Below are 27,158 nucleotides of genomic sequence, written 5' to 3' on the forward strand. Positions count from 1 at the left end.
TGAAATAAACAGGGTTGCAGCATATGCTTGAATCACAGGAAAGTGCTGTGCACTGTTTCTCCAGAGAAAAGCATTTATCTCCAGGTTTTAAAAAATTGTTTATTCCTTGCATGGACTCGTTGTATTTATTTAAAGTCACCCCAATAAGGATGACGGACATACCGTTTGCGAAAGTTGGTATGTCTCCTGAAGTTTCCACCAATGTTTTTTCTTTCTTCTTCTCGTTAAATTTAAGCTGCCTGCTCCAGGGCATGGTGCGAACACTTAACAAGGCCTAGCGCAAAGAATTGCAGGGTTGGTTTCCCGACCTCGCCAGCTGTGCGGGGCGGGCGGAAGGCGCGCGTTCCCAGCTCTTGCCCACAGGCCCTGGCAGCCTCGCAGCTTCGGGCAGATGGAGTTTCCGGCCTCGCTCAGTGGTCGCCGGGTCATCCGCCCGAGCTCCTTTCTGCCTGAGGTCAGGGCCCCGGGAAGAAGCGCGCCGGCGGTCCGAGCATCCGGAGGGCAATTCCGCGGTGGGTCCACACCCTCCTCGCGCGCCGCTCCCTGCGCGCCGGGCCGGGCGCCGGGTGGCAGGGCTGGCCGCCGCAGCTCTGAGGTTGGGCCCTCCCCCGGGGTGATTTCAGCGCTGAAGGTGGAAATGCGGAAGTTTCCAGCTGCGACTGACAGATGAGGCTCGCGTCCCGCTCGGCACGTGCTGCTGCAGCCCTGCGGCGCGCCAGGCCCCCGCTGGGCGCCTCCCCAGACCCTAGAGGCCGAAGAGCCGGCGGCGCGCCATGGCTACGCTGCCGAGCGCAGAGCGCCGCGCGTTCGCGCTCAAGATCAACAGGTAAGAGGCGCCCCGCGGCGGACTCGCGGCCGCACCGCCCCAGCTGGTGGAGTGCGGCGCCTGGGCCGCTCCGAGGGGTGGGGGTGGAGGTTGCCGCCGCCGGAGTCCCTGGGAGTCCGCGGGGGGGAGGGCGGGGGACGCGCCCGAGACACGGCGGGCCCCGGAGTCCCGGAGCCCCGAGGCGGCTGCGATGGGGCCGTTGAGCGCGGGATGGCCCGAGGGCTGGGCTCACCAGCTCCTCCCCGAGAACCCCAGTCCTCCTGATGGTCCTGTCACCAGTGTCTTCCCGGAGCCACCTCCCCAACCCCGCCTCGCCCGCGCCGCCCTCGGGGTTGACAGGTGGCCGGGCCCGGGTAGTGTGAAGGACACAGGGTTAGCAGTGCTGGGCACGCCACGGAGTTTCTCATAAACTGCGCCTTGCTTTGAGGCTGCTCCGAGAAGGGGCGAGAGAAGAAGTGGTTGAAATGAGGAGAGTTTTGCTTTGAGGCAGCTGCTTCAAAACTTCGGTTGTTCTGAGGAGGACTCTTTCCCCTCTCGTTTTATTTTTCCAGAAAAAAGTTTGGCTCCTACTGACATCGCTATTTTTATTCTCTGGTCCAAAGGAGCCATGAAGTGGAAAAAGTGATTTTTAAAATTCTCCGTTTAAATAAACAAAAAGGAATTGCCTGTGGCTGACATTTTTACATTTCTAGCACTCCAGCAAAGAACTAAGGACATAGATCCAACCCACCATCCAATTCATAATCAAAATTGCACAAACTAAATGTAAGCACATCTACTGCTCAAAGCTCTCACTAAAGGTGCTTTAACTGCAGTTTTCCCTCCACTGAAAACTGCTGACAAGTGTTTGGAGACATTTTTGTCGTGCCCTGAGAAATCTAGACTGTCTGGTTAAAAGATAATATGAAATTCATCCTGAAGGGTCAACTTATTATTTTACTGCCCTCATTGCTCTAGGATTAGTTAGTCTTCTTTTAGCTGAGCCTGTGAAAGGCTAGTTCCACAGTCCATTTTTGTGCTGCTAGACTGCGAAGAGGTTTCAGCCACGGGGAATTAGAAGCCCGGAATAATACGGTGGTAAGGTCTTGCAGAGGGCATATTGAGCTTTACTGGCCATTTTATTTCCACCTGTTGTGTAGCTGTGAGCAAACCATTTCTCTTACCTTACTATTTCTTCATCTTTAAAATGAGTTTAATTATTATTGTGTACTGTGTATTAATGTTGGAGGCCGAAAGGTAGTAGTCAAAGGGCATAAAGTATATCAGGGATTTCCCTATGGGGATTTTTTTCTGCATCGGGTTTCGTGCCTGTTGCCATGCAGGAGGGGCAGTTCGTTTGGGGGCTGAGGGAAATCAAACTGAAGTTCCTGATGGATGTACCACTTGTCATAGCTGCTGCTCTTCTGTCTCTCTTCTATTTCAGGTCAGGTGGTATGACTGACAGAAATATGTTAGAGACTTGGGGTTGGGTGGAATTAATCTGAGGAGAGCAGTAGGGCCTGCACTAATCCCTATAAGGCAGTCTTGAAAGCAGCAGTGGGGTTGGTGTAGCCTCGGGGTTCAGAATAAAGGCCCTTTCTGACTTACTTAAAATGGTATAGATGATCCCATTTGCAAAGCAGAAATAGAGACACATAGAGAACAAATGTAAGGATACCGAGGGGTAAGTGGGAGGGTGGGAGGAATTGGGAGATTGGGATTGACACATATACGCTGTTGATACTATGTATAAAATAGCTAACTAATGAGAACATACTGTATAGCACAGAGAACTCTACTCAATGCTCTGTGGTGACCTGGATGGGAAGGAAGTCCAAAAGGGAGGGCATATGTGTATATGTATGGCTGATTCATTTTGCTGTACAGTAGAAACTAACACAACATTGTAAAGCAACTATACTCCAATAAAAATTAATTAAAAAAACCAATAATACCTGTGTAACCATGACAAATACTAGTCTATTAATCCAACAAAACAAGATAATCAAAACTGAAATAAAAACAAAGATTCTAAAAAAAAAAAAAAAGAATAAAGGCCCTGGCTGGAATCACATCTGCTTACCGATTGGCTCTCTGCACCAGACTGTGTGACACTGGGCATGCTATTTAACCTCTCTAAACTTTGAGTTTTTATATGTTGAATGGGGATATTCATCGTAATCAATACCTACCTTGTATGACTGTTGAGAGGATTAAGTGAAATAATATATACAAAGTGCTTATAGTGCCTGGCTCAGAATAAAAGTTAAATAAATGCTAGCTGGCTTCATCCACATTACTATCAGCTTCATCATTGTCGTCATCATCTCCATTGCCACCAACTTGAAGATCCTAAGAAAGAAAGGTAGGAAGGAAAGCTGAAGCTGGAGAACTTCCTGTGCAGAGACCAGTCTGGGCTGGGAACAGTGATGCCAGTAGCAGGTTGGAGCCCCCTTGGGGTTGATGTTCTTGCTCATGTGTCTTCCATCTCTGTGCTGAGGATACCAGACACACCCAGTGGAACAGAATGTGTGATGCAATCTGACCAAGAAAGGCCCCACTCAAGTTAAATAAAATTTAAAAGGTTCCCTAATCCTCAGGCAAAAATAAGGATTGGATATTCCTGTTTAGGGGGTTCTATTTTCCCTTTGGAAGCATTTTGTGTACTGGGTAGAGAGTTATGCAGAGGAGCTTGGCAGAAATTATTATTCAAAGGAATGGATTAATAAGGGCCTACCTAGTATTAACATAATGTTAAAATGCACCATTTATTGATCATTTACTATGTCCCAGACACTGTGTTATGTGCTTAACGGATTATATTGTTAGATTCTTACAAAAACCCTATGAGACTCACCTGACGTCTCATACAGAAGAAAATGAAGCTTGGAGATGTAGTTGCACAGGCCATGTAATTTGTTCAAGGCCATGCAAACATCAGAGGCAGAGCTGGGATTACAAACTGCTTCAAAGGCTGTGTTCTTAATTGGGCATGTGCTATTTTGATCCACATTTCTTAAGAATTTCCTTTAAAAGCAAGCAAGTAATTAATTTAAAAAAACACATCATTTCAGTAGCAGCATTGCAAATTGTTCTGATCAGTGTTTAACATGTAAACAAACTAAGTGTGATGTTTTGCAATTTTGAAGTTGGAAAAGAAAATATTTTCCCTTGCATGCCTGTGTACTATTCTTTTTTTTAAAATAGATCAACTTACAAAAGTAAGGCAATGTTGAAATATGGCCATCAGTACATTCAGTATGGGTTCATATTTTTTCACCTTTCTACCCTGAATGATACAAACTATCATTAAAAAATGTTTGTGGGGTTAAATCAATGTGCTTCCTATAAAGGAAATACTCAAGTCTGATATATTAAAAATTTTACTTGTCAAAAGCTGAGTTCTGCCCATACCAGCCTAAAGAAAGAGTGAGCAGACTACCTTACAGTAGGAAAAGAATGTTCCTCATTGTTCCCAAATTCTTTGGCTTCCTGCAAGCAGCATTGCCCAGTCTAGGGGCAGGACCAAAGTGAAGGAGGAACCTGGGAATGCCCACCAGTGCCCATTCCCCCATGATTGCCCTGGCTCTTTCATATTCTTATGAAGCCTAAATTTCCATGTGTTGGAAATCATCATAGGATATTTTTTTGTTTCATTTTGAGCACCAAGTGTAATTGTATGATGTGATCGTATGATGTGTTACGGTTGAACATCTCTCTAGAACCCACAGCTTGGGGAGATACAAGAGAAAAGATCTACCACTGAATTTTTCTAAGCTGGAAGAGTAAAATTTAATTTCTTATAAGTGTTAGATATTTGTCTTCGTTTCAGTTTGTCACTAACTTTCTGTGCACAAAGGAAAGACTACATCTGAATTAAGCAGTTCATAATTATGTTTGCATTGGGGAATTCAGGCACTGCTGCATTAAGTGTCATAATACATTCCTTGTATGAGCACCAAGTCTTATCAACTACCTTTCTTTCTTAGTAGCATTTAGGGCTTTCATGTGTTATAAAAATTATTATTACTATTCTGAAAATTCATTAAACAAAATCTTAGTTTCTTTCAAACACAGGATATAGAACTAGATCAAATATTAAAGTAATGTAAGGACCTTGGGTAAAGAGAGGAAAAATGCACAATGTAGAAAAAATATTAATGATCCTCTGGACATTAAGGATTGAAAGGGATAAATAATAATGACTTATGCTTGTATAATGCTTACTGTATGGCAGGTATGGGTCTATGCGTATCATAACTCATTCACCCCTATGATGTAGGAACAATTACTATCTCCATTTTACAGATGGAAAAACTGGGCACCAAGGACTTATGAAAATTGTCCAAAGTCACAAACAGCTAAGGCCAGAGCTGGAATTCAAATGCAGGCAGCCTTGCTCCAGAATCCTCTCCCTAAACCACTATACACCATGCTACTGTCTCAGTTTTATTATATTTATTTATTTTTAAAAATTTTTTGCTGCACTGAGTAGCATGTGGGATCTTAGTTCCCTGAGCAGGGATGGAACCTGCGTCCCCTGCAGTGGAAGCACGGAGTCTTAACCACTGGACCACCAGGGAAGTCCAGTTTTATTTTAAAATAATAATAAAATAAGTAATATTTATTGACTACTTACTATGTGCCTAGTATTGTGTTGAGAACTTTACATACCTTCATTTCATCATTGTAGAAAAGGAACAAAATGTGATGCATAATAATTATCATTAGAGAGTGATTTTGTGTAAGATAAAAACAAGGGTCCAAGAAGACAGATTGCATTTAAGAACAATCCCAGTAATCTTAGAAAAAAAGATACAAATGAACTTGTGTACAAAACAGAGATAGACCCACAGACATAGAAAATAAACTTATGGTTACCAAAGGGGAAAGGCGGGGAGGGATAATTTAGGGGGTTGGGATTAACATATACACACTACTATATACAAAGTAGATAACCGACAAGGACCTACTGTATAGCACAGGGAACTATACTCCATTTTTTGTAATAATCTACAAGGGAAAAGAATCTGAAAAAGTATATATATATATGTATATATATACACATATATATATATACATATATATACACACACATATATATATAAAACTGAATCACTTTGCTATACAAAGTGACATTGACATTGACAATGTACTGAGATCGTAACATGACATTGTAAATCAAGTATACATCAATAAAAAAAGAACAATCCCAATAATTTCGGCATAAAGACCAGAACAAGAAGAAGGCACTGAGCTGTTCCTGAGAAGTGTTTGCTAATTTGGTCTGCAAAAATGATGCAAGCATAAAATATATGTATTCATATGTCTAAATGCACATCTGCAGTGAAACAGTGCTATTCTTTAGTAGTGATGGCAGAGCGGGGTGTGGTTGCTTTCAGAAATTGCTTCATTTGTCGGATGTGTTCTAGACCAAAAACCTTGCGAAGAGGCTTCAGGCAATTGAACTCAGAATTTTGGTCTTTCACATTCAGAATCATTTATTTTTTGGATTCTTGGAAAAGCTCCACTTGAACTTCAGGTATCTAGTACAATTGAAAGAACCTTCTGCCAGGGTGAGCTTTTCAATTGGAGTTCTTTGAGCTCTGACAATTCACATGTATATGTAAAGTCAGTGTTTACTTCTACATGGCAAAGAAAATACAATTATGTCATGTGGTTACCTAGGGAGAGAGGGAGAGCTCAGGGGACCAGGTCTCCCATCTCCACTCCCCACACAGAGCTGGTGATGGAATGAGATGATGTTAAAAACACCTCAACCTTCCATCCCCTGTAACAGACAGGGATGTGACTACTCAGACTTCTTGCTGGAGGAGGCTAAGAAAAAAGAGTGCTTAGTTCTTTTCAGTGGTGAACACCAGGTGCTTATTCATGTTTTGGTCAATAATCAGTGGCTAAAGCAACAGGAATGTGCTATTCCTTTTCCCACGAATGTTCAGTCTAATTTATTACCAATCAGCAGCTATAAAGGTTCTCTAGGCTCTAGGAAATTACAACAGAGTTTATGCAGTTGTGGTTAAGTGTGGTCCCTGTGCTTCTAGAGTTTGCACTTTAGTAGTATAGTTTGCTATATTGACAACTTGGGGGTACGCAGAATAAAAACAGAATGATATCTCTGAAAGTATATAGGAAGGCATCTGTATGCAGGGTGCGGTGAAATCAAACAAATTGGCAAAGTTGGCCTAGGGTATAAGACCATTATATTATGTCCCACTGTGTTTAGATCAAATGCAGGATTAGAAAAGCAGAAATGGCAATGGCAGAACCAGTGTTTCATCCACATTCTATTCTTTCATCCATGTTCATCATTAAAAGTAGGAAAGTACAAGCAAAAATTTCTATTACCCATAAGTTATAGCTTTTAATATTTGGATGTACATCTTTCCATTTTTAGAAAAATGAGATCACATTGCACATGTTTTATGCTGTATTTTTTAAATTTAAAAATATGAACTCTCCATGTTCATCCACGTAGAGCTACATTATAATTTACATAGGCTGTATAAAATTGTGTTGATTAGATATACAGTGATTTATTGAATTAATTCTCTATGATTGGGTCTTAGGATAGTTTCTAATTTTTTATAATAATGTACAGAGCTTGATGAACAGTTTTATGCATATATCTTTATGTGCTAGTGCAAATACTCCCTTAAAATTTCTAGAAGTGGAATTGCTTGCTTAAAGGAAAGAAACATTTTTCAAGCTTTTGCTACACATGGCCAAGTTGTTTCCCAGAAAAGTTATACCTATTTACACTCCTGCCAGTGGCCCTACAAGTTCTCATTTCCTCACATTCACACCCCCACCTGGTTTTATCATTCTTTTAAAACTTTATTAGAAATCTTGACCCCTTCTCTTCAATGTCTCTTACCTCTTCCTATTCAGCTTCTCTCCCAGATCCCTGTATGACCTCTGAAGTCATTCTTTAGGGATTAAAATAGTTGTGTAATATATACACTACCAATTGTAAAATCCTTATGGGGATATTTGGGGCTTGGTAAAACTGAATGGTTGGGCTGATTCTCCCCTGTTTGATCAGGGAGATGTAATTCCTCTATTGTACCATACCTCAAATTAGACAAACTGGGAAGAATGGCCATGGATAGAAATGTTTTTCCCCAAATCTCTGCTTTGCCTTGTTGCTACACAGGGCAGTACTCAGCACACAGCAGACATCTTCTTTGGTGGAACTGTTTGAGTTCTCGGTAGTCAGTTCTTTGCTGTGTACTCTGAACACTCAAGAGAACTTGGTGTCTCATCAAGAAGTTACCCACCTGAGGCCCTGGGTTGTTAGGGAGGCAAACTAGAGTAGCCTAAGGTGTGCTAGTCCTCATGCAGTAATTTACACCAGAATGACCATCCCCTTTCCCTTATGCTAGTAGAAAAACTTGGGTTCAAAGTCCACTAAAAATGCACTTTATCCTGCTATTTACCATAAATGTTGTTTCAAGGCTGTGCTGGCCATCTGTTCTCTATGGGAACAGGATTGCCTCTGGTTTGCTTTACCTACTGGTATTTTACTCTTTCATTCTAAATCACTACCTGTTCTCACAGTATCCCTTTAGAAGGGGTATCCAATTTGCCTATTTTTTAAAATTAATCTTTATTGGAGTATAGTTGATTTACAATGTTGTGTTAGTTTCTGCTGTACAGCAAAGTGAATCAGTTATACATATACATATATCCACCCTTTTTTGGATTCTTTTCCCATATAGGCCATTACAGAGTATTGAGTAGAGTTACCTATGTTCTGCAATAGGTTATTATTAGTTATCTATTTTATATATAGTAGTGTGTATATGTCTCCAATTTGCCTATTGTATCTTGTTCTCTACCCAATAATTTCAATCAACTCACATGAATTTTTTGATTGCCTATGATTTTCTCTAGGCATTATGAAAAACAAAAAAACCCCCAAACTCCCAAAACAACAAGTTTATGCCCCCAGAATTCAGCTGGAGTGAGCAGATTCACATAAGTGAACACAAGAGATGGTGTTTGGTTGCACGGCCAGGTGAGGGTTAAGGGCAGGAATGAAATGTTGACATAACTCAGAGGGGAAGAAAGGAGTAGCAGCCCTAGAGGGTGAGGAGGTGAGGCTTCAGCCAGGCCTGAAGGACAGGGAGGTGATTGACAGATGAAACTGGTATAGTGCAAAGAATGGGTTGGAGGAGGCTCCATGAGAGGGGTAAGGAGGTAGTTGCAGTCATTCCAATGTGAGGTGATGTCTGGGATTAGGCTGGCGTAATGAGCATGGAAAGAAAAGGGTCTGCGTCAACAGATACTTCAAGGGGAATCAGCTGGACTTGAGAAACAACTAAATATTTATTCATTGGCTCATTTCATGAATATTGATTGTAGTCGACTATGTGCCTGGCAGTGTGTGTTCTAAGAGCTGAGGATAGAGCAGTGAATAAGCAGACAAGGTTCTTGTCCTGAAAGAAGTCATTTTTCCAATGGGAAGACAATAAAGAAATAAACCAGGAAATGAAAAGGAAATATCAGGTAAAATACAGTGCTGTGCAGAGAATGTAAAAAGGGCCATGTCAGGTGTGTGGATACCTTAGGATAGAATGGTAAAGGAAGGCATCCCTAAGGAGATGAGCTCCGGCCAGGACCAGGCAGGGGAGTTAGTTAGCAAGTGCCATACCCAGGGCAAAAGTAAGGCTGATGTGTTGGAAGAAAAGAGAGCCAGTGTGTCTGGATAGAGTGAGTGAGGGGGGTGAGTGGTAGAGATGAAGAGAAAAGTAGGCAGAAACGAAATCATAAAAAGTCCTTAGAAGCCGAGGAAAATGTTCAAATGTTATTCCAAGTGCAATGGGAAGGTTTTGGGAGCAGAGGCGCGATGTGATTGACCTCTGTGTTTAGAAGATCACTCTGGCTCCCCTATGGAGAAGAAAAGAGCAGAAGCAAGGCGAGGTGAGAGGTAGTACAGGGTCCAGGGGAAAGGTGATGGTGGCAGGACTGGGGAGCCGAGAATAGAGGGAGAGAAGCCGTCAGCTCTGAGACATATTTTGGAAATTGGGTTGATGGATTAGATGTGGCATTGGAGGACAATGAGAGAAAAAGAGGAATCAAGATGTCTCTCAGGTTAGAGTTATGTGTGGATGTTGATGCTTTTAACAGATAAAGAAGACTGGATGCAGAACAGGCTTTCAGGCTGAATCAAGAGTTTAATTGGGGACGCACTAAGATGCATATTAGAAATTCAACTGGAATTACCTACTACGTAGTTTTATTTGGGAATCTGGGGCTTAGGGGAGAGGTCAAAGCTGGATATTTAAATCTGCACATCATTACCATATAGATGATATTTTAAAATAATGGGGAGAAAGAAAATATTAGAGTTATCTTGGTAAGTTTTTTAACAGCCACAAAGCTATATGTATAGTATGATATCTTTTTTTATGGAAAAGTACGTATGTGTGCATCTCCCTACAGAGATTAAATAGATTGATACATGTGATAGGGAGGCGAGCAGGACATGTGCTAACATGTGATAAGTGTTGGATAATACCTGGGTGTTAGGATTATTGGTGATTTTTGTTTCCTTGTATGTGACGTGTGTGGATGTATATTTGACAAGTTTTCTTCAAAGAGTGTTTTTGTAATTGGGAAAACTAAAGTTTATAAAAGAGGTAACAACTAAGATTTCCATCCTGGGGAAATTGGATGAAGAGGATGCCAATGAGAAATTATGAAAATTAGGACCTTGAGTTGGTTTAAGGAGGATGATTTTGTACTTCTCTTGTAGAGTTTTGTTTAAGAGAATATAGTAGATTTCACATTTCCATATATTTGCTCTTCCTCCCTGTCAGAGGAATTTACTTTTCACCCTGTTGAAAGTGATGTGGTCACTTTGAGGTGCGCTTTCAGAGCTGGCCTGCCCTTTGTCATATCATTGCTTCCTATTCTATACAACCAGCAATGCTCCAGACAGAGGCTGATCTGTCAACCTGTGTCCTAGAGTAGAGGCAGTTAGAGCAGAGCCACAATTGCTCTCTGGAAGTCTTTGTTTTTATAAGCCACTAAGATTTTTGGATTATTTGTTATCACAGCAAAACCAAGCCTACCCTGACTAGTACAGATGAGCATAAAATATACAGCATTTCTAATGGGCAGTTTGAGATACAAACTTGCGGCTTGAATGATAGGTCAGGATGGAAAATATTGATTAGGAAGTCATCAATAAGATGGGGCTGGGAATGAAGAATGGACACATTTTCTAAGTAGGGATGTAGACTGGGAAGAGAAAAGGAATGGGCCTAGAGGGTCACTGCTAGTTGGTGCAAGAGAAGAGCTATACAGAGAGGAGGAAGAATTTGACTAAGATGTGGCAGACTGGGGTGCTATCAGAAAAGGGAGGTAACAGGGCAGTTAAACAGGTCAGATGCAAAATTATGAGGACAAAGAAAGAGGCATCAGATTTGACTTGATTGTGATCAGTGTGAACCTCTGAGACAGCAGTTTTAGTGGAGCTGTGGGGAAGGAAGTCAGCTTTCACAGGTTATGAAGGGAGTCAATGCAGAGGAAATGGAGGAAGCTGGTAGAGACCACTCCTTTCAAAAGTTTGGATCAGGCAGAGGAGAAGTGGGGCAGCGGTAACCAGAGGCTCTAACAAGGCTTTGACTTTCACACAAATATCACATGCAATGCTAACAGAGGGTTCTTTCATCTTAGACAGAAAGCATGCAGTTTTTTTTTTTCCCCTATAAAATAAGTCTTACATGTGACTAAAGATATTTAAAATACCTGATACTGTCTAATATATCATAAATTTTGCTTGGCACTAACAGTAATTAAAATAGTCAACTTAGATATTTTCTTCCTGGGAGATTTTGAAACTCAGTGGCACTGTTCTTATCTTTAAGAACATGGTTATCCTTTCTGTTTTATTTTCTTTACATTTATCTTCATATGTTTGAAGTACAAAAATTATAGGAAAGAGTACCAATATTAGCTACACGTTAAACAAACCACGTGTTGTGCGTTGAGTTGTGTCCCCGCCAAAAGGTTCCTAAGTCTTTGTGAACGTCATCTTATTTTGGAAATAAGGTTTTTGCAGATGTAATCAAGTTAAGATGAGGTCACACTGGATTAGGGTGGACCCTAAATCCAATCACTGGTGTCCTTATGAGAAGAGACACAGAGCCACACAGAGAGGAGGCCATGTGAAGACAGGCAGAGATTGGAGTTATGTCACCACATGCCAAGGAACACCAAGGTCTGCCAGCAACCACCAGAAGCTAGAAGAGGCAAGGAAAGATTCTTCCCTAGAGCCTTCAGAGGGAGCAGGTCCTGCTGACACCTTGATTTTGGACCTCTGGCTTCCAGAACAGCGTGAGAATAAATTTCTGTTGTTTTAGGCCACCAGGCTCATGACAATTTGTTATGGCATCCCTAGGAAACTAATAGAGTACCTCAAAGTTTATTCACTTAAAACAACAGCAGTTTAGTGTTTCTCGTGATTCTGTGGGTTGGCAGTTTGGGTTGGGCTCAGCACTTGGGTTCTGCTGGTCCTGCTGTGGGCATCATGTGGCTGCAATTCCCTGGTGGCTAGACTGAAGCTGGAGCATCTAAGATGGCCTTACTCACAAGTCCAGGGCCCTGGGGGGCTGGCTGTCTCTCTGCACATGGTCTCTTTTCCTTCAGAGGTCGGCTCCATATTCCTTACATGGTAGAGAGGACATTCTAAGAGGATGAAGGTGGAAGCTGCAAGGCTCCTTGAGGCTTAGTCTAGAGTTCCTACAACATTACTTACACCACATTCCTTGGTCAAAGCAAGTCACAAGGCAACCCAGCTTCAAGGGATAGGGAAGTAGGCTAAGTCTCTTGATGGGAGGAGCTGCAAAATATTTGTCCATTTTAATCTATTACAGCCCCCAACAAAAAAAGTGATCATATCCCATTTCAAACTGCACATATTTAAGCCAAAGGTCTTGTCATTCTCTGTTCAGATCACAATACCCATTTCACTGGCAGGGAAACTGAGAACAGATTAAATCAACTCCTTCAAAGTTACCAATGAGTCATGCTTTGTGAGAGACTTTTTTGGCCCATGGAAGACAGCTATATATCCAGAAGAGCTAATCACAGTCCTGCCTGGAGGCAAGTGAATAAACTTAATAACTTCCTGGGTTTCTCTTAAATCCCATAATTACGTTGATGGAGCCCAGATTGCAGAGCTCTCTAGTCCAGAGATGAAGCAGCAGTTTGAGGATATCAGAGAAAGAAGGTGCTTGAAAATTGCTATGTGTCATTCAAAGGAGCAGGATTAGAGGCTAAATTAAATGACTAGGAAAAGGGCCAGTGAGCTCTTTATCCTCAAGAGTTACCAAATGGGCTTAGAAATTCAGTGACTGCTCTGGTCCAGTGTATGTTCTGGGCTGGGAAGAATTAATGAGAGTAGAAGAAAAGAATGGTGCAGAGAAGCAGAGAGATCAACCTGTTAGGAAGGTATGTGCTGTGGTCTGTCTTAGAAGGTTCACCCTTTTATGAGTTAGGATTGCTTTTAGCTGCTGCAAGGAACAGACAATCCCACTAAACAGTGGCTTAAATAAATCAGGGGTTTACGTATTTTTCTTGAGTAGGAAGAATTCCAGTGGTTGGCAGTCTAGGCTTGGTGTGATAGTCCAAAATACCACTGGAGAACTTTCAGGAACTTTCCCAGAAACTCCCACAGTGATATTTGCTATATACCTCATTGATCAGATCTGTTACTCTACCTATAAGAGAGGTTGGCAAATGTAGTTTTTATTAGCCCAGCACATTGCCACCTCCAACAAAACTAGGGTTGAGTTAGAAGGAAGGGGATAATGTCTGTTGATGGGCAACTTAATGGTCTTTGCCATTGCTCCCAACAGTTGCTCTGGGGACAAATTAGTGACAGAACTTCCATTGTGGCAACATGGTGCTTCCATCCCATTAATACTTGTAGCAGATTCAAGCTCATCTAATTCCAGGACCCTGGCCTAATGAGGAGGGATATCCAGGCTTATAGGTCTAGTAATAAATTAGCTGTTGTAACAAATAATCCCAAGATCTCAGTGGATTAACCCAACAAAATCTTATTTCATATTCATGTCACAGTCTGATGCAGGTCAGGAGGCTCTCCTCCAAGCAGTGACTCAGGGACCCAGGCTGCTTCCACCTTATGGCTCTGCCATCAGAAAAACTTTCAGGTTTTTCTGATAACATTCAGCTGTTGGCCAGGAGGAAAAGAGAGTGAAAGATTGTGCCTCCAGTTCTTAAATACCTCAACTCAAAAGTGGTCCACATCACTTCCACACACATCCCATTGGTGAGGACTACTTACAAGTCCATTGGTGTGCAAGGAAGGCTGGGGAAGATAGTTCTTGTCCAGCAGCTACTTTCCAGCAACAAATCTTCACTGCAAAAGGGGAGCATGAATCTTTGGGGGTCAACTAGCCATCTCTGCTACAGGATCCCAATGACAAAGGAGGAGCCATTAACAAAATATCAATAAATGTATGTGTAGGCCTGGTTTGTTGTGCGTTTGGTGGATAGATAAAAGCCACGTGGTCTCAGTCACAACAGTATGAGAGTGGAGGCTGTAATGGAAGCAAACATGAAAAGCAAATGCTGAAAGCACCTGAGATTCTAGGAGGAGATAATAAGAATACAAGGCATAATTATCCTTTAAGGCAGGTGACTGATAGTTAAAAAAAATTTATTTTAAATCTAATTGCAGTCAAGGACACCAGAAGTGCTATGTACAGCTGAACACTTATTGGAAACTCTGCAGATTGACAAGGAGCCAAGTTGCTCAGCCATTTTTTTTTTTCCTGAGAACAATCAGTTTTAACACACTTTAGGAAAAACCACAAGATGAAGATATTTTTAAAGCTTTTGAGTGATTAACTTAGAATTAATATTTCATTTGACAGGAAATAAGATGTTTCGGATGTTAGAGAAAGAAGCATTCGAAAACTTTGCATTCCCACGGAGGAGTAACAATGTCATAGTCCAATCTCCCCTCTGTGACAGGAGAACTTTGATGAGAAGCTGAGTCACTTTACTTTTCGTGACTGGTTCCCTTTGGGTCGGTTGAATTCTCTTGTTTATTTGCCTTTTAATCGTTTTAATAATCTGTGAAATCAGTCTTCCTTATTCATGTTAACAGTTGTAGTAATAATAATAACAACAACCCACAGAGCTCTCACTGCAGAGAGAAAACAGGTTAAACCTTTGAGTCAGGATAGGAGGAGGCAAACAAGTCAGATTCCTGTCCCAACCCCACTGATTCCCAACAGGAGCATTTTTCAAAAGTTCTTTAACTTCCCCGAGTCTTAGTTTTCTCACCTGTAAGACAGAAATATTAATAATACCAACATCAACAGGGTCAAATGAAATAGTATCTATGAAAATGCCACATAAATCAGAGAGCACTGCACGCATTTTAATAAAACATCTGTAAAATGGGAATAGGTGCCTTGTTTCTGTGATCAGTCGATGAGGTGACATATGTCATACACCTGGCACAGGGTCTCACACTTGGTCACACAGGGTCTCAGAAAAGAAAAATAAAACGCATCACACTGAATATTTGAGTCACACCAGGCTCCAAATGCCCATTTTACCACTTCCTAACTAGCTGTGAGCAAGCTACTTAACTTCTCTTGGCCTCAATTTCTTTATCTGTTACATAAAAAGATAATGTACTATCCTATAGGGTTGTTATGAGAATTAAATGAGACTATGCAGAAATTACCATATACGTGTTTGATAAATGTTAATTTCTCTTTCCTCTTCTCCTTTGGAAAAGGAAAATGATTTGGTATAAATAGTTGAATTCTCATTTGTGATTAAGAAATAAGCAAATTATTTATTCCATATTAAAGGAATTGTTTTGTTTTCTGAGCAAAGTTAAATAGCAACTGCTCCTCTGCAGTTTAAAAAAATTTTTTTAACATTTAAAAAAAATTGTTTTGTTTTCTGAGCAAACTTAAATAGCAGCTGCTCCTCTGCAGAGAAAGGCAGCCTGAGCCTTCATATCAAGTAGTCCTGGTGATTCAGGTTTTCTTTTGGCTGAACACAGCTGTCCTGGGTTGCTACACACACCCCGCACGGCCTTAGAAGAATTCATACATTTCAACTTTCTGGGTCTCAGTTTCTTCAAGATGGAGTTATAATAGATGATTTCTAAAATCCCTTTCAGAGCTAACATGACTTTGTTTGTTTATAAATGCTTCCCCCACTAGATCCACTCAAAAGGATGAATGCCAGGTCCCAGACTGTCCTTGAGAAGAAATTTGGGACCCAAGCCAATAACAAATGACAGCAACTTAACTATGACTTTTTTCAAAATTCTGTTTTACTGAGAAGTAGACAGATCAACTGTATAATTTGTCTTCATTGACAGAGGAAGACTGTCAATGAGAAACTGAGAAATCAGTGGTATATTTCTTGTCACATCAGAAGGAAAGAGATAGACACAATATGATCAATGACTATTATTTTTAAAAATGAATTCTTGCATTTTTTGAGCACTTTTACCATGTCCTTCACATGTGTTACCTTGTATAATTCTCATAACAGCCTAAAAGGTTAAGGGTGTTCTTATTATCCCAAGGATGTAGATTTGGAAACTGAGGCTGTGAGGTTATACAGTTTTCCCAAGGATATAAATAGTAAAGCTGTGGTGGAAACACAGGTCTAGCTGAGACCAAACCCGTGCTCTTCACCGCTTGCTTCTTGTTACTGCCAAGCATTGCTGCCAGCAAGCCAACTTTCTTGCTGAAATAAGTTTTCATCGTGACCTTGCCATGGAATTTATCAAGATTGTTTTTTCCATATGCCATAATATGTTTCGTTTCGCCTCAGACGAGTCAGAGGATTAACTTCCAAGAGAGACAGACTGTGTCCACTCCAAACACAACTAGAGGTAGCCTTACAGCATCTGAAAATCCTGTGCTGGTGTCTCTTCATCACAGCTTGAATATGATTTTATGGACTTTTTTCTATCTTTCCATTAGAGTGGACCAAAACAGACTTGATTTTTTTCTCTGAAATTAGCTATGAACAAAGGTGCATTTTCAAACTAAAGAGTCTTTTTTTTTTCCTCCTCCATGTTATCAAAACTAGAAACAGTCCACTAAAAGCACTGCCCAGCCTCAGGGGCTTAATTAGCTCAGTGGTATAATGGATGAAACTTGATTTTTAGATGGAGGAGAGAATGTTTGGGATGTTGGGAGGTGTCGGGAGACCTCTTTATGTTTTGGTGTAACAAACACAGTTCCATTCACATCTGGCCCCTTCAAACCGGTGCCCATTCCCGTCCCCGAGTGCTGCTGACGTTATGAACTGCACCACACCCACAGATGGAGAGTCAACTGCTGTGTTCATTCTCTGGGAAGATGTCATAGTGTGGAGAAAGAGATGCCACCCTGGGGATCAGACTTGGGTTCTAGTCTCTACCATCAGTGAAATTCGAGTTTCAGATACAAAGAAGAAAGATCTGATTGATCCCCTGACAGTTCAATATTTACTAATTGATGCGTGCTTTGTTTAATGTCAAGATTCTCAGGGTGCCCCAGTTTGAACAACAGCTGTGTTCCCAACTGCAGAGCTGTTTTTCTTTCTTCCCTACCCTTCCCCCGAGGCCTCAAGTGGCTCCAGATGAAATGGGGTGTGTGGAGGGAGGGGGGAGGGGGTTGGAATTATTTCATTTATCTCATTGCCCAAATCTAGACGACTCTGACAGCAAAAGTATTTTCCATCACACCCTCTGGAAGAGTATGTCAGTGAAAGGGACTGCTTGGTCCACAGTCCCCCTTTCTCTCCACAACTCCATCATCCATCCTCAAAGATGATCTGTGGTACCTACTACTCCAAAATCTTAACTTGGTCTTTAATATTAGCTTTCAAAGTTTTTTCACCACCGTCCACAGAAAGAAATACACAGTACATCACAATCTCCCCCTTTCATACACACAGAGCACTCTCTTCTCCTTTCTAGCATGTATCACAATTTGTAATCCTAAATTTGTATGATTGTTTATTTCATGCCCCTGCCACCCCACCTGCCCCTAGTAGACTGGAGGCTTCAGAAGGGTAGGTTTTGCTAACTTTCCAATGTTTAGAGCTTAGCATAACTCCTAGCATATAGTAGATGTTTAATAAATATTTATTAAAGAATTAATAAACTAATTTATGTGGCCAGCCTTCCCCAGGTCTTCAGGGTTCCTCCATAGAATTCCATGACTCCTCTCAACTCTAATGTTAGCTCCCAGCTGTGGAGGTTTGAAGTTCAAAATTATTGGAGGTGCTTCCCCACCATAGCCCTTGAAGGCCCTACTTGTGTTTTCTTCCTAGTCCGTCTATGGTCGCTTATGACAGGTGGGCCAGTGAATTTTGAAGATGGCTGGCTGCTGCCTCACTGAGTTCTTGGGGGCAGGTGCATCCCTCCAAGGGAGCTGATGGAAGGGCTGTCCAGGGGCAGGGCAGACCTCTGGATCCAAGTCACAGGACACCTGGGTTTTCTGACTGCTGGCCATTTGTTTTGCCCACATCAGATTATCATTCTAGGTCACCCACCTTCTGAGGCTGCTTTGCTGATTGCTGACTTCAGGTCCTAGGCCCCTAAGGCCTCACTCAGCCTGCTGTGTACAGCGTAGTAGGCCATCTTCAGCTAACAGCATGGGTAATTTAGCCTTCCAGGGTACTTGCTTTTTTAAAAAAGGAAGCTCTCAAAGTATTTATAATACATCTCTAATGATGAAATCATTAGGCATCTTGAAAAACAGTGAAGAAACTGAAGGTTCTCTCCATAGGACCCCAGTGAGGCTGACCCTACCCTACTCCCTACCATAGGTTGGCTCCATTTGCTGTATTGCTGTGACTAAAGAAAGAAACTGATATCTTGAAGCATCTACTCTGTGCAAAGTATCAGGCATTTTCCCAAATATCTCTGATACTTACACAATTTCAGGTCATTTGCAGAGAAGCCAACATTCGTTGGCTAGCACCAAGATGTGGATGTTAAAACTTCAAACTCACTAGACCAAGTGATATGGGACTTTGAGATGATTTTTCAGACAATTTAGGCAAGCAAACAAAACAACTAAAAAGGGCACACAAAAAAATGTGGTTTTTTGACCTACTTTTTATCTGACAGAGGCAGGAGAGGCAGAGGAAATGGACTGTAGGAATACTTAAGGGATTATTTCTTATGGTGGAAGGAAGGACAAATATATATTTGAAACCTTTAGAATATACCTATAAAATGATTCCACTTTTCTAAGTGGTCTTGCTGTTGAATCCCAAGATTGTGGACATGTAATTCACAGGTAATTTACCAGTTTTAAAATAAGACCTTCAGCAAGTCCAAGTAAGTTAGATAAACTAGATGGAGGTGCCACAGAAAAAAAAGAAATTTACCAGTATTTTTTCTCTTTGAGCATTCAATTTAGCGTCTCCTGATTGGCATTGAAGATCACATGTGAATATTGAGTATTTAAAAGGTTTTATATGACCTGAATATTTTCCTTTTGATGCTTAATAAAAATATTTTTATACTTACAACCAAAATAGAATACTGCATAAATTAATTGTCATTCACACCTGATGTATAGAAAGAAGTACATTTCCTTATTTATCATACTATTAATTTGAATTTGCTGTTTGTTTTTAATTTTCATTTTTTATTATTATTTTGTTTATTTTTAACATCTTTATCGGAGTATAATTGCTTTACAATGGTGTGTTAGTTTCTGCTTTATAACAAAGTAAATCAGCTATATATATACATATATCCCCATATCTCTTCCCTCTTGCGTCTCCCTCCCTCCCACCCTCCCTATCCCACCCCTCTAGGTGGTCACAAAGCTGATCTCCCTGTGCTATGCGGCTGCTTCCCACTAGCTATCGGTTTTACATTTGGTAGTGTATATATGTCCATGCCACTCTCTCACTTTGTCCCAGCTTACCCTTCCCCCTCGCCATGTCCTCAAGTCCATTCTCTAGTAGGTCTGCGTCTTTATTCCCGTTCTTCATGACCATTTTTTTTTCTTTTTTTTAGATTCCATATGTATGTGTTAGCATACGGTATTTTTCTCTTTGTGACTTACTTCACTCTGTATGACAGACTCTAGGTCCATCCACCTCACTACAAATAATTCAATTTCATTTCTCTTTATGGCTGAGTAATATTCCATTGTATATATGTGCCACATCTTCTTTATCCATTCATCGGTAGATGGACACTTGGGTTGCTTCCATGTCCTGGCTATGCTGTTTGTTTTTTAATGTCTCTTTGTCAGCTGGAGAAACAGATTACGAATTGCTATTTTATGTCTTTTCACTGCTTCCACGATTTGAAAATTAATCACATACAGCAAGTTAATGAGCCTGTAGAATTTACATGAATTTTCTAATCTTTTAATCAAGAAGGGTATTTTTGACAGGAGATCTTTTATGGTGCCTATTTGTCATTTTTAAAATATTCAAACTTGTTTTATGGCAGAGAAATCTTTGTTTCAAAAGTGTGGCAGTCTCTGGGGAAATAAATATTTCCAAGCTTAACTTCTGTTGATAGTATTATTGTTTATACATAAAATATTTCTAATTCCATTCTGTAGCCTCCATGTAAAGTATATTAAAAAGTTCTTTTCTGTTCCTCTATAAATTAAAAAAAAAAAAGAAACAGAGTTGAACAAGCAATCTGTGCAGACTTTGTGTTGAAGTTCTTCAATACCTTCAAGAAAAAGAGTCTTGTGTTTGGTGTAGTAATGTGGTGGGCTGGGGCCTCACGTGAGGTGGCTTTTCTGGGGGACACTGACCCTGAGGTGTTACATGCTGCCACACTCACTCTCCCCCCGGGCTTGTGTCCCTAGAGCCCCAGAAGGGAGCCCTTGGTTCTCTTGCTTGGCTATTTTTCCCCATGCTTTCCTTGACCTGTGCCTTTTATACAAAACACTAACATTGCCCTTTCTATCATCTTATGGCCTGACTCATTACCAGATTTACTTGGTCAATTTTATATTTCTTCCTTTCAAAGAAATACCATTCACTTACATCAGGTGCTCTTTTTTTCCCCTTTTCTCTGATTCAGTTATCAGGGCCTGAGGAAAATTGAGACATAAGTGATGTTGGTTTAGATTCTCCACCTTCCTATTCCATCCTTCCCTGGCTCCACCCACTTCTAGCATGTTCTGAGATTCTGATCCAGACATGGTCTGCAAGGGCTCTCTCTGTCTGTACTTGTCTTTCTTCTTCTCCCCCAACCACCTTCAAAACTGCCCCTTACCTGATCCGTCCTTCAATGTGAATTGGTTTGTGGCTGGTGAGCATGCAGTGGGTTATTGCTCATAGAGTTAGTTGCATTTTTACTGAGATAAAGTTATTACCAAATGCAGGGTCACTGCCTGGGGAAGCAGAACTATGGAAAATGGGACTTTCCAGAAACATCATAATCTTATGGATGGGCATTTGTGGCCTGATACTGTTACTTCATTCTAAAGGACAGAATGAGGTGAGGGCAGAACTGAATGCAGTTTATACCACCACTCTAGGCAGGTAGCAGGGAGGTCATGCCTTCCCAGGTTGGACCCAATGCCCCATCTTCTCATTTCTCTCTTTGTACCTGGTTGTGTTTGTAACTGTTGTCATTGCTGTATACACTTCCCTTACCTGGGACCTCACAGGATGGGGTGAAGGTGGAGGCAAAGGACTGCTGGGAAGTTGCCCAGGATCTTGGGCCAGTGCCAGGAAATGGCAAGCTTTCATGTCCAGAAATAGCCCTATGGCATGACTTTTGGGGATAGAACTGCCTACACCAGAGTATTCACATCCCAAATTTGTCACGCTGAGTTTTACTCTCCGACAGTAGCCTCTTTAAAGCAGTACAAAGATAAGTCACCATCCAAGTCTTAGCCTGCCTCTGACTGCCGTCTATTTCTCCACGCAGGTAAATGAAAAAAGAGCAGTCAGTGATGTTTTATATACTGTCAGCACCAATCTGACAGCCTCAATAAACGTCCCTTCAAAAACAATATGTAACATCAAACCTTTCTTCTCTGTTCCTGGCTGGTTAGAGTGTATCACATCTGCCATGCCATTTTTGGCCTTTCTAAGTATATTCTATTACTTTAATTATAGCATCAAAACAATTCATAACACCCTGAAAGCTTGATAAAGTTGCCATTGGCCCAAAGGCCCTCTCTCTTATTTTAGAACATGGGCTTTGTAAGGAGGAGCCACAGCTTGTGACCATCTGATCTTCCTGACTGTATCCCACACACTAAGGATCTTTTAAGTTGTCATTATGTCCTGACACAAGCATTTACCATATCTTTAGGAGCATGTGCTGTTCAAGATGAGAGGGCAAGAGAGGGCTGGGTTGTTTATTATTAAACTGACAGGAAACAGTCAAGGCTCATGCGCTACTGCTTTCAGTTGGGCAAAAGAGGAGAAATTGATTGCTTTATAGAGATTCCTTTCTGCATTCTTTAGGGCAAAATTTTCCATGTGGGCCAAATGATCAAACTGGACAATTTTGAGCTCAACAACTTTGACATTGGCTCTTGAAGGAATGAAACAATTAACTGATTTCCTTTGAGAAAAGACCATTTAGTATAATCTATCTACTCTGCAGAAAATATTCACAATAGACTCATCACAACAGGACCCTCTAATACCACATAACATTGGGGTTTTCATTGCTGGGATCCTCCCCTGTTTTTCTTCAATTTAATGCTTCCCCATATTTGAGGAATAAGATTTACTTACCTGGACCAGCTGCTGATCCTTTTCCTCTCAATCCCAAATTTATTCAAGTACTACCAGTTGGGAATTAGCAACATCTAAAGGACAGAAAGGGGGAGGAAAACCAATTTAAAGAACTAAGGACATTTGGCTCGGAGAGTTGGTAGTATGTGTATAATTCCAGGGAGGGGTTTCATGAAGGATGGAGAAGGTCAACAGTGTGTGATGCAACAGAAAGGTCAAGTTAGAACAGGACTGGAAAGAGGTCACTGGCTGCCCAGTGTGTCAAGGGCAGCTTCTGCACGGAAGCCTGGGAGCCCTGGATTAAGGATGGGAGGGGGTGGCGGAAGGGGAGGCTGGGTGGTCAGGGGAAGGGGAGAGATAGGGAGCTTGAGGATGAAGGGAAGGTTTTCTTTTCTGATGGAACTGAGTTGAGCAAGTTTCTAGGAAGTAGTGAGGAGTCGGGAGATGGAGAGTGCTGGTTAAGATCGTATATGAATCATTGATGAGGAAAGATCTTGAATAACATTTCTGTTCCAGGTAGCTTTTCTGCCTTCTCCATTCCACATCCCCCCAAAATATTTAGTGCATTAACAGATTTTGGATTTCAAAGGGCTTCACTTTTCATGTGCTTGAGATTTGTTCCTTGGTGAAACATGAAGAGACAAAACTCTACACAAAAAAAGAGAATCATAGTTGATGAAAAATCAACCTTCAGTAGTTGCTCTTAAATCTTTTACCATTGCTAATATGGGTATTTGAATTACATTTGGAACGTATTCCAAGACTACTTACTGTGGAAGGATTAATGATGTTGGAGCTGGGTTCAAAGTCTCAATGACAAGCTAAAACCTGTTCTCTTCAGTAGTCAGATGCAAGGTTTAATATCCCTTCTTCAGAAAGCTTTCACATGCTGGGCTTTCCATTGCTAAGCTGCTGGAACAGGAAAATGCCAGAAATTTAACTCTTAGAGCAATCATGTTATGCAAGTTTCTTAACCTTTGTTGGCCTCAGTTTTCTAATTTGTAAGGTGAAGATAATACCTATCTCATAGGGTTGTTGTGAGGATTAAGTGGGCTAATTAAAGCAGTTCCTGTCAAACAGTAAGCACTCAATAAGTGTGAGCTAGCCTTATAATTGTAGCGACTGTAGGCTTTTCTAGGTTACAAGGATTATGGATACTAATTACCTCTGGTAATGGTGAATGACCAAGTTACCTGTTAATAGTGAATTATTTTAAGGATACGACACAAAGTAAGGAGAACAGGAAACTACTTAGCACAGTAGGTCGGCGGATCCAAGGGGAATGTTTTGTTTTTTTTTTCTCTTGCCAATACTTACAAACTGTAGATTTCATATGAAAATTCAGATTTCCAGTAACACTAGGCATGTTACTCCAATGATGGCCTGGAGCAAAGTAGTCCCTCACTTCTCCAGATGGGTCTGTGATCTCAGGTTTGCCAAGGTTAGTGCCAATCCCTACTACTAGGCACGGGCCCAGGGCCTCCATGTAAGGCTGTTCAGGTTGCTCACTGCATAAGGCACCCAGCTATGGAGCCAAATAGGGGCTGAATTCCTACAACCTGCAAATGGCATTTCTTATAGCCTGACAGATTTGGGACTCGGGGTATCCCTCTTTCCTTCTTTTCTTTATCCACTCTTCCTTCCTCCTCTACTAGAACCACTGACATCTTTTCATTTCATGGCTTCTGCTCACCTATGGCTTCTACTGCTTTACAATTTCTGCTTTTGGCCTCCTCTTTGTCTTTATACCTCTGCCTACACCACCATGTTTAGAAGGTCAACTAATTTGCCCCAAATCACACAATTAATAGGTGATGCAGCAGGATTTGATCCAAGGTTATCATTTGTTAGAAAATGATTACTATATAAGTTAACATGAGGATATTGAAGGTAAATTTCTTATTCGATTTTTTTATTAAAAAAAATCCTATGTAGACTTCCTCGCAAAAATTAGGGCAAGGCTTATCGTTGACTTTTATTCCTAGCCAACATGCATTTAAACTACTTGTTATTTCCTAATCTAAGGAAAACTGGAAAATGGACAAAGTTGATCCTAGAGTGCCCCCAAGGTCTTAGAGTGTCCCAGTGTGCTTTGTTCTGTCCCTGGGACAAGGGTTTGATTTAAAATGCATTAGTCTGAGACTAGCCTTGAAAACCTGATTTTTACCTTCTTTACTCTCCATCCCTCCTGGAAGAGGACCGGACCCCCCAGTCCCACCATTGCTTTTTGGGACTCGTTATCTTCCTCAGTCCCCTAGGCCAGCAGTCCCCAACCTTTTTGGCACCAGGGACTGGTTTCCTAGAAGACAGTTTTTCCGCAGCCAGGAGGTAGGGGGGAAGATGGTTCAGGCGGGAATGCGAGCGATAGTTCAGGTGGTCATGCGAGTGATGGCGAGCGCTGGGGAGCGGCAGATGAAGCTTCGCTGGCTCGCCTGCTGCTCAACTCCTGCTGTGCAGCCCGGTTCCTAACAGCCGGTTCCTAACGGCCCTGGGGTTGGGGACCCCTGCCCTAGGCCCCCATGGGATGGTCTGGGCTCCATTTCCTCAGTGTCCCTGTATGAGAGTAGAGGAAATAGATTAAGCCAATATAGGGACCTGACATAATAGTAGGTTTCATTTATATATTATTCTCTCAAGTGACTAATCAATTCAACCCAATGAAACACTTCCTGTAATGCTTTAGAAGTGGCGGAAATTACAAGTACAGCAAGTTACGGTTGGTCAGGTGTTTTTGCCCCCTTTAAATCATAACACATTGATGTATGCCCGTTGTGCCTCCTTAAAGCAACTTTCTTAAGAAGAAAAAGACCACAGCTGACTTTCTTGAGCACTAAGAGAACTGAGTTCTCGTCCCAGCTTTGCTGCTTGCAAGGCTTGTTAGCTTTAGCCAGTGGATTAACATCACTGCTTGCTGACTTGTCCCTTAACTCCCTGAGTGTTATTGACTGGTCGTGCCTATTGGCAGTGAGGCTTTGGGCAGGGGAGGTGAGCCTTAGTAAGGCTCTAAAAGTTGTGCTAAAATAAGATACTATAAGAGCTGGAGACATGTTCAGCAGCCTTCTTGTGGGAACACCTTGCCCTTGACCAAAAGGGATGCTACAGGATGGGCTGTGTGAATTTGGCTCTGCGCCCATCACGTGGCCCCTCCGCTAGGTGCAGTGGCTTCACATCAGAAACTTGTTTTAGATTTTTTGTTTCCAAAATCTCATTCATGTTAATTACCATGTAGTAACTTCCCCCCTACCATGTTTTGTGCAGTCACCTAGTACAAAGGCATTTGAACACTTTCAGGAATTATAACTACATACTCATGCTTTGAGCAAAGAGGGTGGGTGTGGCCAAGATTTTGAGATGTGTTCAAATGCAAGAGACTTTTTTTTTTTTTGGCTGCGTTGGGTCTTAGTTGCTGCGCACGGGCTTTCTCTAGTTGCGGTGAGCGGAGGCTACTCTTCGTTGTGGTGGATGAGCTTCTCATTGTGGTGGCTTCTCTTGTTGTGGAGCACAGGCACTAGGCGCGTGGGCTTCAGTAGTTGTGGCTCACAGGCTCTAGAGCGCAGGCTCAGTAGTTGTGGCGCACGGGCTTAGTTGCTCCGCGGCATGTGGGATCTTCCCGGACCAGGGCTTGAACCCGTGTGCCCTGCGTTGGCAGGCAGATGCTTAACCACTGCGCCACCAGGGAAGCCTGCAAGAGACTTTTAAAACACAAAGTGTGCTAGAACTATAGGAAGTTAAAGCTAAGAGTTGTTCCTTTGTTGAAGTTCAAAAGTAAAGCTATTTTCAGGAAAATGCTTTTCCTTGTGTGTTTAATCACTGGGAACTGCATAGGAGAGCAGTTTAATAGGAACCATGGCATCAACAGTAAGATACTTCTTAATGTAATAGCCAGACCCAGAGTAGAATTTGCAAACCCTTGGCAGACATAGGGGTGACTGAAGAAGAATTTGGTCATCAAGAATCTCACTGAGACATGCAATTCCATGCCATCACTTGGTATGGATTGAGATTTCTGAGCAAGATCATCCTTTTAAATGCTCATGGACTCTGCAGAAAATATGAGGCCAGAAAATGAATGATTCCCAACTCTTACTATTTGGTTACTGGCCAATATTCTGGCTTAGCTGAGTACATGCCTTCTGAAGCAGACCCTGTAATTATGCAGCATTTACACTGCAGTCCATCCCACTTATGTGAGCCATATTATAACCTTTCTGTTATTTTTTTTCCTGTAAAAAATCCTCCTTTTCCATCGTTCCTCCTTTCTCTTTTCTCTTTCTTAACTTTTGTAATTTAAAGCCCTGAACTTGTTTACATAGAGTGAGGAGGAAAATATTTACTTAGGTTATCCTGGGAACCTTGACCTTACTGCCTTGTGGATAAATCATTCCCCTGCTGGAGGAAGTGGGAAATTACAGATTGGACCACAGAGACACACATTCTCCTCCTAGTTCTGTCTGAGTGAGCACCAAGTATGTATTATTACCTGAGATTTAGTGGTTGGTCTAATAGCAAGCTGAGTTTCTCTGTCAGGTTTTCCATTGGCTTTGAGGTCATGAGGCAGTCCTTCTTGTTCTCCAAGTGTGCC

The 27,158-nt window shown here is 41.6% G+C and overlaps 1 protein-coding gene across 1 annotated transcript in view; it reads left to right on the top strand.

The window, feature by feature from the left end:
* Positions 1 to 529: 529 nt before the first annotated feature.
* DOCK8 (dedicator of cytokinesis 8) overlaps positions 530 to 27,158 on the top strand; it is a 221,411-nt gene continuing 194,782 nt past the window's right edge. The window contains exon 1 of the mRNA XM_061201215.1: positions 530 to 826. Coding sequence (XP_061057198.1) covers positions 774 to 826 — 53 coding nt within the window. The 5' untranslated portion in view covers positions 530 to 773. The remainder of the gene's footprint in view (positions 827 to 27,158) is intronic.

The sequence above is a fragment of the Eubalaena glacialis genome, chromosome 9 (assembly GCF_028564815.1).
Source record: "Eubalaena glacialis isolate mEubGla1 chromosome 9, mEubGla1.1.hap2.+ XY, whole genome shotgun sequence".
NCBI classification, from domain to species: Eukaryota; Metazoa; Chordata; class Mammalia; order Artiodactyla; family Balaenidae; genus Eubalaena; species Eubalaena glacialis.